The sequence below is a fragment of the Sphaeramia orbicularis genome, chromosome 9, assembly GCF_902148855.1.
Source record: "Sphaeramia orbicularis chromosome 9, fSphaOr1.1, whole genome shotgun sequence".
NCBI lineage: Eukaryota > Metazoa > Chordata > Actinopteri > Kurtiformes > Apogonidae > Sphaeramia > Sphaeramia orbicularis.
In genome coordinates, this window is record NC_043965.1 from 48,412,106 (window position 1) to 48,424,495 (window position 12,390).

General features: G+C 38.2%; 1 protein-coding gene across 1 annotated transcript in view; it reads left to right on the forward strand.

The window, feature by feature from the left end:
* The window catches only part of osmr (oncostatin M receptor), a 33,604-nt gene extending 27,912 nt beyond the window's left edge, over window positions 1-5,692 (forward strand). The window contains exons 13-17 of the mRNA XM_030142565.1: window positions 993-1,163; window positions 1,594-1,746; window positions 1,831-1,912; window positions 2,685-2,769; window positions 4,324-5,692. Coding sequence (XP_029998425.1) covers window positions 993-1,163; window positions 1,594-1,746; window positions 1,831-1,912; window positions 2,685-2,769; window positions 4,324-4,602 — 770 coding nt within the window. The 3' untranslated portion in view covers window positions 4,603-5,692. The remainder of the gene's footprint in view (window positions 1-992; window positions 1,164-1,593; window positions 1,747-1,830; window positions 1,913-2,684; window positions 2,770-4,323) is intronic.
* The last annotated feature ends 6,698 nt before the right edge of the window (window positions 5,693-12,390 follow it).

A 12,390-nucleotide genomic window follows, 5' to 3' on the forward strand; every position in this document is an offset into this window, starting at 1 on the left:
TAGTTAGTTAGTTAGTTAGAATTTCATACACTGGCTAAATCACAGAAAAAAAATCTGTTGTAATGTTTAGTCTTCTGGCCTACACTTCTGTTCTACTGCAATAAAGAAAATTCAGAATAAGAAAATGTATTTCTGTCTCTGAGCTGTGGTGGAGCAGAGGTAGAAAGCAGCTGGAAATACTCATGCAAATACAAGTATATCAAATGTGTACCAAATATCTGTACTTATTGTTATTATACTTACTGTTATTATATTCCACTTTAAGGTCTCAGAGGAAACTCAACCTTTTAAGAAGTGTGGTAGCGGAACGTTTAACATATAGGATGTTATCATTACACCATTTAACGAAAACATCCTGTAGTTTTAACCTCACCACATGTACATTTCCTGTAATGATCAATTCAATTCAGTCCTACTGTATAGGTTTTATACTTTGGTGTTGGACATACTAAACAATTTGATATACTGTTTTTGCCTAGTATACTAGTGTATTAGTTAGTTAATATATTGGTATATTAGTTAGTTAGTTAGTAGAGGTAAGAAGCGGCTGGAAATACTCAAGCAAATACAAATATATCAAATTTGTACCAAATAGCTGTGCTTGCACCTAACATATGTGTTATTATATTCCACTTTAAGGTCTCAGCAGAAACTCCACCTTTGAAGAAGTGCGGTAGCGGAACGTTTAACATATAGGATGTTATCATTACACCTTTTAATGAAAACATCCTGTAGTTTTAACCTCACCACATGTACATTTCCTGTTTGTCACATGTGCAGACAGCAGGCTTAAATATGGCATGTATTATGGCAGTAATGAGCACGTTTTATCAGGTACCAAAAGAAATCTAAAAATTCAAAGTAATGTAAAAAAAAAAAAAAAAAAGCGGTGTTTTCTTCCTGATAAAGGAGGAAGTTGCATCAGGTCTGTTACTTTAATTCCAATGAATTCTTTCTTGTTTCCTCAAAACCACTTCCCTGTTGGTCCACAGAATCCATAGCGTCACCAAGTCTTGTGGAACCTGTTCAGACCACTTCCTCATCTGTGACGCTGCAGTGGCTTTACGCTGAGGATGACCCTGCCCATCCGGCCTTCATTACAGGTTACTCGGTGACGGTGCAAGAATCAGGATATGATAGGTCTCAGGGTCACACAGGAAGAAGTAAGTGGGCAGATCTTTTAAAAACCAAACTCTGCAGAAGAAATGATCATTTGGTGATGAGATAATATTTCATTGATCCCACCATGGGGAAATCACACAGCTGACTGCAACGAATACAAAAATAAAGTGCAGGGAAGACAGAAAAAAAAAGATAAAGTCTCATTCATATGTGACTGGTATAACCATGCCTGTGTTTCATACAAAACCACAATTAAAACAAAATCAAAATGAGTCAGTTCCTCAGAAGAAAAATATAACTACTTTTGCGCCAAGATAATCTAAAATGAAAAAACTCAGTCACCAAAACTGAAGATTTCAAACTTAGAATCCCTCTGTTTCTGACTGACTGAACTCTCATGTATTGAAATGTGTTTGTTTGTCATAAGATGGCGTCTGATTACAGTACATGTGTAACCCTGTGTGTGTCCAGATGTGTTCAGAGTGACGGTAGCTGACGCCCACATGAAGTCTGTGACCATAGAGGACCTGCAGCAGAACCAGGAGTACATCTTCTCTGTGTGTGCTCTGAGTGAGGCAGGACCTGGACAGACATCCACCATCAGCATCAGGACCAGAGCCAACTGTGAGCTGTGGGAAACAAACGTCTGTTCGTACATTTGCTGACATTGGACTGATGTACTGTTCATTTTGTGTTTCCTGTGAGTAGACTCCTCTCACATGGCCAAGATCCTGATACCCTCTCTGTTACTGCTGGCCTGTGTCATTCTTCTGTGGCCCCAGAGGAAAAGGTCTGTTTATTCAACATTAAATCGCCACTTACTTCATTCCAGGGATGTCAAACTCATTTTCTTTCAGGTTCCACATTCAGCCCAATTTGATCTCAAGTGGGTCAAACCAGTGAAATAATAACATATGAATAATGAAGACTTCAATTTTTTCTATTTGCAAAGAAAGAAAACAACATTAAACTGTGAAAATATTTATATTTACAAAATATCCAAACATAAAAGATGTGAATAAGCTGAAAAAACTGAAAAAAAAAAAAGAAAGAAGTGCAATTTTAACAATATTCTGCCTCAACATCATTTATACTTGTGCATTACGGATTAGATCTACAAAGGCACAAAACATTTAGTAAGAGGTAGAATATTGTTAATTGAACTGAATTTTCTTTAGACATTTTATGCTGTTCATATTTGTTCAGAATATTCACATTTTATTGTTAAAGAGTAGTTTGTTAATGTAAATATTTTCATAATGTTATTTTTTTGGCACTAAAAAAAAGAGAAAAATGTATAGTCTAATTTATAGATATAATGTTTTTGTTTGTTTTATTCACATTAAACCAAGATGAAAATTTGGAGTCATTATTTATATGTTATTATGCTATTATTTTAATTGATCACAATCTGTGGTGTGTGGCAGATTGGAACCTTTGGCGGGCTGGTTTTGGCCCGCAGGCCTCATGTTTGACACCCCTGCTTTACTCTTTCATGCTGCATAAGCATAAAACCTTGTGTTTTAGTGTGTGTTTATGTCTCTGATTTGCCTCATTTCTAGGCTGAAGACCAGATTGATGGAGGTATTTGCTTATCCTGCTGGTATGAACATCAAAACTCGGGAGCTTGAGAGGTTTCTTTACGAGGTATGGACAAACCATTTACAAATATCAAGCAATGCACAGAGACAACTAGACTGTGCTTCATGTAATGCAGTACAAACAGTACATGTTTAGCAGTTCTCCTAAAATTCCAGTTCTTTTAAAAGATTTCAGCAAACTTACTTATAAAAAAGGATGCTATAAACCACTGTACATGTGCACTCTGCAACAAGAATGTTACCCTGAAGGAACGCAACTGCTGCATGAAAACAAGTTATAGGCTAAAAGAAGAAGGGAGAGGGGGAATATATGGAGAGAAAAAAAAATAGAAAGTCCTAAAAAATTTATGAGATGGGAATTTATGAAATTTATGAGAAAAAATGTGGATGTTCTCTGAGACCCAGTGGTAACTTTGAGGGAAAAAAAACAAAATTCAAAGATTTGCAAAACAAAAGCCATCCTCCAAGTTTTATGTCTCCATAAGCTTTACTTGTAAATTTGAACTCTTTAATTTCTGAGAATATCCACATTTTCTTCCATATTTTTTCTCCAAAATGTTCTGCTAAGCTACACGAATATTCATTGTTTTTTTCCTCAGAAATTTGTGTTTTGTTCTTCATCACAGTTTTCTTTTGATTTCTTTTTACATTTTACATTTTAATCTCAGAAAATGTTTAAGGGTTTTGTAAGTTTAATACTTTATTCATCCATCCATCCATCCAGGGTCCAGGGTTACCGGATAGGACTAGAATTTTGTTCTTGATCTTGCATGATATCCAAACTTTCTTGGACATTTTTTTGTCATTATTTCATCACATTAATATCACAATATATAAATTAATATTTTTCTCCAATAAATTTGTATTGTGTTCTCAGTCACAGTGATCACCCACATTATCTCTTCTAGAATAAACCTTAGAGAATATCTGAATAATTTTACTCATAAACTTGTGGCATTTTTCTCAGTTCAATTCAGTTCAGTTCAGTTCAGTTTTAGTTGTACAGTCCTATATCACAACAAGGTTGCCTCACAGAACTTTACAGAATGAGTTGGATATGAAAACAAACAGTCAAATAAACAGCAGATGAAGGAAATGGATTAATGTCCCGGGCATCCCCCGTCCTTAGACCTTCCTTCTCGGCAAGGAAAAACTCCAAAAACCCAGTGGGAAAACAGAAACCTTGGGGAGAACCACAGTGAAGGAGAGCTCCACTCCCATGGACGGACAGACTGTAGATGCACCAGGACTGATGGACGTCCATGTGCAGATGTACTTCCAGTCTGTAAAGATGTAGTAGGGTGGGGGCACATGAGGGGGTCCATCTAGTCAGATGAAATATGTTAGAGCAAGGTGGTTTCTCTGAATTAACATTTACCCCCCCCCCCCCCCCCCGTGTATAGTTTTAACTATAAAATTATGCCTTCACACAATAACACATTTCTAAAAAATAACTTAGTTAAATAAAATCACTCAGAAACATCAGCCTGTGCATCAGAAATATTGTAAAGTATGTATGATCTGTCTATATGATATGGAGCTGACATCTTAAGTCATGTTGACATTATATGATTACTATGGGATGTCCATCTTGGCTCAGACTCATGACAGGATCCAGACAACCCAGACTGTGGAGGAATGTGTGAGCTGTAACATCGAGATCCTGAGTGTCAAACCACCTGTCAGTGAAATACGCACAGATTCTGAGCCCCTGAATGCACCACCATCCTCCCCGTCCTGTTCTTCATCCTACAGGTCTTTGGGCATCTTACTCCAAGCGGACTATTGTCCACAGCCCAACCTTCATCAAACAACATGCATTACAAACCACAGTTACTTTCACTTGGGGATAGACGGAGTCTCTCTACTGAAAAAATGAACCCCATCAAACCTTCATTGTGTTGGTTTACATATTCATACTTATCCAGGGTACTATATAAACATCCTCTGGGTGTAAACAAATGATTATGTAAGTCAACAAACCTTTGCTTTGTTCTGATGTGATCTTATATATTTGTTTTTGTGTCCCAAAAATTAATCTATCAAAGTTCTTAGGAGAAAGAACAAAAAAATATATATATGTTTCTCGGATATGAGACTAAAAATAAAACAAAAACTGAAAACGAAGTGTCTTTGTTTTTCATTAGAAAAGTAATCCCACTTTAACAAAATCTAACTTTGTCTCAATGTGATACTCCAGCACACTGGAATCACACCATATAACAATGTCCCCGGTTGAGGTCAATAGGTCAGATAATGCTTCTCAGAAACCTTTGGTTTTACTTTTTGAGTGAAGTTCTCCTGAATTTTAGTGGTGTTTTTCTTTCTTCCATTTTTTGAAGGTTAATTGCCTTCTTTACATTCACTGTGGAACCCTGAAAACATCTGTATCCCAGGATGCAATTTTTGGCACCATGAGGTGAATCCTCAAACCTCTATCACACAGCCTCATGTACCTGAGCCGCATGCAGCGCCTCAGTGACATATTCACAATGAAATTAAATAAATACAGTTAAAAACAGTAATACATACAAAGCAGTACATGATGACATGAACTACAAGACATGCATTAATTTAGTTAAAAGTAGTGGCTTACTCCAAGTCATTTTAAGCAGGACAGCATCCCTGCATCTCCATGGACCAGCTGCCATGGTTCTAAGGTCATGAAAGCACAACTTCTCTCATTTTTCATTGTTATTGTTATTGGAAGTACAAAGGATCATATGATGTTCTTGTTTGCTGAAGCTGCCATTCTATTAACCATAAGCTTGCAATGGACATATGTGATGGATGTCTCATATATAAGAAACAAAAGCTCTCTGATGAAGTAAATGATATAACTGATGTGTTTTGTTGGTGTTATAAATGTGTTTTTATTGAACTCAATCCTACCCACTGAATGCTATTACATTAATCATCTGATAATGTTTTACAGGTGGAAAATTGCATGTGAATTATTCATAATCACTGAATAAATCTGAATCATTTTAGTTGATTTTTAAAAAATTATATATATATATACATATATATATATATATATATATATATATACACACACACGCATTTTTTTTCTCCTTTTTTTCCTTCATTTGTTATTTTTGTATTGATTATAATTTGTTTTTTTTTTCTTTTTTTCTTCTCATTTGTTATTAATTATAATTTGATCTTTTATTATTATTCGGACAAAAAAAAAAAAAAAAACAGTCATAAAATTTTCTGGAATCTTTTGATTTGAAAATGCATCTACTGAAAACAGTCTAAACAGGAGGGAAATGTTAGAAAAATATAATATTAGACTATATTCTGTGAGCACGAGGTGTCCAGTGCACGAGTCATGGATGGGCTATGACGCCATATTCTGTAAGAATGTCCAGACATATCCACTCAGGATATGTCTACCATTTCTTTGCTATCTGCTTGTTTTCCATCCAGTTTGGGACCAGAGCGGCCTGCTGCCATCAGGCTATAGTGTAGGTGGGAGAAAAGTACAAACGCAGTCACTGAACCCATGCATCACAGTGTTTTGGATACCTAAGCCAATGGTGAACTTGATCGTCATTATGTTTGTACACTTGGACCAATGGTTGTAATATTCATGTTCTTTTATAAGATCTTCAACTTCCTGGTGTTAGTCAACTGCTGCATCTCGCTGTATGTACTTGACTCCTTCTAAGTAAAATCTTCTGATTCCAGAATCCTGTGACTCCGTCTTTTGTCTCAGCGTGTATCACAGAATTTTTCTATCAACATTAATGAAAACATAATCATGAATATAATACTTTATTTCTGCTATTCAAACCCCCCCATTCTTACACTGATCCCTTTGAACATACTATGTTTATGAAATAAATATACACAAAACTGAACACATATGGTGTAATATGTTTTGTTTCATAGTGACTAACATAGTGTTAGGGTTAGTAGGTTATGTATATGTTAGTGTTCATATAAAGTGTCCAGTATGTGACTGGCCTCCTGGTCTTATTCCCATGCAGGACATAGTTGAGGAAAACAGGCTGTTTTCAAGGACCATGTGAGCCACGTTTCATAAAATAACGCATAAATGAGGCTCTTTAATTTGGGTAGACTTCCTTATTTATGGTATGTGAGGATGTCTGTAGCTTCTTAAAAGTAAGATGTATCATATAACATTGTGTAGCATGGAGAAGGACATGGGTAAATGCAGCTGAAGAACATTCAACCTCTTCACTGTCAGGTATCTGGTCACTTAAAGACTGATGATGGAGGAATATTCAACAGTGTGGTATGCTGGATCCAAGAGATGAGGTTCTGGATGTATTTACAGCATCACATGGATAAATTAGAGACATTTAGGAAGTTAGACTCTCCTCATGAAAATACTAATAAAGCATAATGTTTTGTAATAAACCACATGCATTATGGTGTGAGTAAAGCATTTATTTTATCATTTTTATAGATATTATTATTATTATTATTATTATTATTATTATTATTATTATTATTATTATTATTATTATTATTATTCTGAGTGTTCTTGTGTCTTAAAACACTCCCAGAACAACCCACACAAAATTTACCATATATACCTACAAATTACACAGAATCACATAAATCACATATTATGACACAGACGTATATCAATTATATTTCAAGTTACAAATACAAAAGTGAAACAAATGTCTGTATGTGTCAATGTGTGCAGAAAAATAGAGTCAGCAGACAGAAATGTGGCAGAGTGACTTGTCCGAGGAGTTTCCTGAAATACACACTGTGTGACTTGTTGTAACAAGTGCAGAGACTTCAACTTTAAGATTCCTGTGAGGAGTTCAACCCTTATCGCAGCAAAAACACACCGTCAGAGTGTTTCAGGCAGCAACACTAAAGAAATACTGACCCCCGTGCATTTCCTTATTGTCTATGAGTCGTGCTCATATATATTGTGTTGGTCTGAAATGCTTTGTATTAGTGCATGAACTCGAACCGCACACTGAGCCTTGTTTTCTGTTTATGGAGTGTGAGGGCCATATCAGTGTTGGCAGGAGGTGGCTTCCCTTTAATGTATCTCAGCAGACAGTATTACCACTCATGCATCACATATGGCAGGGGTGTCCGATCCTGGTCCTGGAGGGCCAGTATCCTGCATGTTTTAGATGCATCCCTCTTCCAACACACACGATAAACCTGTCATCAAGCTCTGCAGAAGCCTGATAATGATCGTCAGGTGTGCTGGAAGAGGGAAATAACTGAAACATGCAGGACACCGGCCCTCGAGGACCAAGACTGGACACCCCTGACATATGGACTAAAACACTTCACCACAGTTTCATTCTTGCATGCTTATAAGACGCTCGCATCAGAATCTGGTTTTGGCTGACTTAGCTATCTCCATTCTTCGGCTAACAGTTTAAGAAAGAAAAATAAAATGATCTAACTTGAATTTAACCAGATAAAATCCCATTGAGATCAAGATTTCTTTTACAAGGCCAACCTGGCCAAGGGGTCAAAGCAGCACACACCATCCCAGTAGCTGCACTCGGAAGTACATTTACATCCCAGTGTGTATTTGCATTTTCACTTCACAGACTAAAACACCTGAAATACCACAGAGGTGCCACCAAACAGAGATGAAAAACCTGGTGTGTGGATAACGGGTAAATGTGAGTGAGTTCAATGGAATAATGTGACGCATGTGTACAGTTATTGTGTGTGTGTTCATGTGTGGACTAATAGAGACTGTAACCAAATTAACCCTTAAAGACGCAAACATCCACTGAAGACCAAAAGCATCTACTGATGTAAAATATGCAACACCTGTTGACTCACTAATCCTATTAATATGTGTAAATAATTGGTGTAAAACAGATGCAATTTCTCACAGACTGCAAGGGAAGCCCGGCTTCCCCTAAAATCACAAAAATTAAATGGTTAAATATGTTCGGTTGTGTTGATATTTCATTGACTACAAATGTGTTAGAACACGTTCATCTCACAGACGAGTTCATTCAGAATCAGCTTTATCACAAACCAAGAGAACTCGATGTTGTTCACTTCTCATACATTCCCGTTGCGCTGTTTTCTCATTCGATCTCTGCTCAGTGCATTTGCTCGTAGACGCTCAGCGTCCATGCACTTCAATGGGACTGAGTGGAACAGTTTTTTTCATTGCCTCAAAACTGGACGGTAATTGGATAAATGTCACCATGTTGTCCCGCCCCCGGACGCTGGGCGTCTCTGGGGGTGAATGGAGCTGTGGGCGGAGCTCGGCCGGGCTGGACGCCAGAATCCCACGTGCTGATTGGAGGATCAGTCGAAAGGCTGAATCCCATTTGATTGACAGCTATTTTGAGATCTACTCCTTCACTAACACAGTTCAGTTTAATACCGTCGCACATTCTGTTGTGAAATCGAGAGAAACCACAATGAAATTACTTGCTCATTTCTTGCACTGTAAATAAAACACACTCATTGTACTTCCTTGTTTCAATTTAACATAATTTCAACATTTTCTCGTTTACTTAGTACAAAGGTCACTGACCATTTTCTTAAAAAGGAACGGAGGGCCGAATTTATGTTTAAATAACTTGACTTTTTTTTTATGTAAGCCGACAATGAGCTTCCCCTGTCTGAAAGACGAGCAGCCGCCACTGGTGTAAAATGCAGTTTGTCGTCTTTTCATGGTCATCAGATATGACCCATTTGGACGTCCAGAGTTACTGTGGAAACACCGCCATCTTCTATGACATTGATTCACCAGTAAAACCCATGGAGTTGGATCAGTGACAGTGGATGGACACACTGGGTTTATGATCAGTTAATGAGAGATTTGACTGAAAAAGTCACAGTTTCTTCAGTTTTCTGTGTTTTTGATACAATTGCATTCACTTTCATTTGAGCTACAATGAACATCTACATGATCAGTGAATTAAATGCAGCAAAATACCTGATTTTCACTTAAAGATGCAAAACAGCAACAATAATATTGGATTAAATGGTGATAAATCACTCAAGAAAAGTTAAATATAGTGGAAAAAACTATTTTGGAACCACCACAAAAGTAGCACTGTGTCTTTATGGGTTAATACAAGAAACATAAATGCCACATTAGAAACAGCCAGAAAACATCACCATGTATGCAGAGCTGCAGAATCCAATATAAGGCAAAGACTTATGGCAAATGTTGGAAGAGTCTGAACTAATGCAATGTGATCCAGGTTCAGTTCCTGGTGCATGAGCAGGTTTCTATCAAAATATCTCTTCTCTAAACACATGGCTGTGATGAATCTCACATAACTGGACCTTGAATCTCAGTGCTTCATCGGGACACACTGACACTCTGTATGTTGATTAAATATTTTGGCCTATTAAACACATAATATGACTTCACCTGTGGGTTTGGAATGAAGAGTTACAGCCAGACTCCTCTGAAGAGATGAATGGAATTTGTATGTAGGGCATTTCCAGCTTCATCAGACCACATTCCCCAGTCATGACTTCAGGCTGCTTTGCTCTCAGATTTATTCAAGTTGCAGAACAGGCACTGACACAGAGGTCCTAGCCCTCTGTTTTGATGTGTCTTCAGGTGGCCAGATTCTAAAAGAACCTCTGAAACAAGCTGGTTCAGTGGCTGCTGACCTGCTGCCGTCGGTGCTTTCATCCCACATCACCACAAACATGAATGGGACTAAGAACACACACATATTACTGCGTTCAGGAGGTCCAAGGGGCACCTGGCGTTGGCCTTCTGTGTGTTTGCATGTTCTGCGGGTACTCTGGCTTCCTCAGATTAGTCAGTCTAAACCAACCATGTCAATGTGAGAGTAAATGATTGTTGGTCTGTATTTATCAGCCCTGTGATGAACTGGTGACTCGTCTGGAGCGTACCCACCTTCACCTGTTGGTACCTGGGATAAGCTCCAGCATCATCATGACCCACATGAGGACTAAGAAGTTCAGAAAATGGATGAATGGATGAGTCTGCCTTGATGTTAATAATGGCGTCACAAAGTCACAGAGATCAGACCTAACCCATAAAACAGTGTTTTTCAACCTTGGGGTCGGGACCCCACGTGGGGAAGCCTGTAATTCAAATGGGGTTGCCTGAAATTTCTAGTAATTGAGAGATATATATATATATATATATATATATATATATATATATATATATATATATATATATATATATATATATATATATATATATACACATATACATATATATGTATATACATATATATACATATATATATATACACACATATACAGTACAGGCCAAAAGTTTGGACACACCTTCTCATTCTTTGCATTTTCTTTATTTTCATGACTATTTACTTTGTAGATTCTCACTGAAGGCATCAAAACTATGAATGAACACATGTGGAATTATGTACTTAACAAAAAAGTGTGAAATAACTGAAAACATCTCTTATATTCTAGTTTCTTCAAAGTAGCCACCCTTAGCTCTGATGACTGCTTTGCACACTCTTGCCATTCTCTTGATGAGCTTCCAGAGGTAGTCACCTGAAATGGTTTCCTAACAGTCTTGAAGAAGTTCCCAGAGATGCTTAGCACTTGTTGGCCCTTTTGCCTTCACTCTGCGGTCCAGCTCACCCCAAACCATCTCGATTGGGTTCAGGTCCGGTGACTGTGGAGGCCAGGTCATCTGGTGCAGCACTCCATCACTCTCCTTCTTGGTCAAATATCCCTCACACAGCCTGGAGGTGTGTTTGGGGTCATTGTCCTGTTGAAACATAAATGATGGTCCAACTAAACGCAGACCGGATGGAATGGCATGTCACTGCAGGATGCTGTGGTAGCCATGCTGATTCAGGTTGCCTTCAATCTTGAATAAATCCCCAACAGCGTCACCAGCAATGCACCCCCACACCATCACACCTCCCCCTCCATGCTTCACGGTGGGAACCAGGCATGTAGCATCCATCCGTTCACCTTTTCTGCGTCGCACAAAGACACGGCGGTTGGATCCAAAGATCTGAAATTTGGACTCATCAGACCAAAGCACAGATTTCCACTGGTCTAATGTCCATTCCTTGGGTTTCTTGGCCCAAATAAATCTCTTGTGTTTGTTGCCTCTCCTGAGCAGTGGTTTCCTAGCAGCTATTTGACCATGAAGACCTGATTCACGCAGTCTCCTCTTAACAGTTGTTGTAGAGATGTGTCTGCTGCTAGAGCTCTGTGTGGTATTCATCTGGTCTCTAATCTGAGCTGCTGTTAATTTGCGATTTCTGAGGCTGGTGACTCAGATGAACTTATCTTCAGCATCAGAGGTGACTCTTGGTCTTCCTTTCCTGGGGCGGTCCTCATGTGAGCCAGTTTTGTTGGAGCGCTTGATGGTTTTTGCGACTGCACTTGGGGACACATTCAAAGTTTTTGAAATTTTCTAGACTGACTGACCTTCATTTCTTAAAGTAATGATGGCCACTCGTTTGTCTTTACTTAGCTGATTGGTTCTCACCATAATATGCATTCTAACAGTTGTCCAATAGGGCTGTCAGCTGTGCATCAACCTGACTTCTGCACAACACAACTGATGGTCCCAACCCCATCAATAAGGCAAGAAATTCCACTAAGTAACCCTGACAAGGCACAGCTATGAAGTGAAAACCATTTCAGGTGACTACCTCTTGATGCTCATCAAGAGAATGCCAAGGGTGTGCAAGGCAGTCAT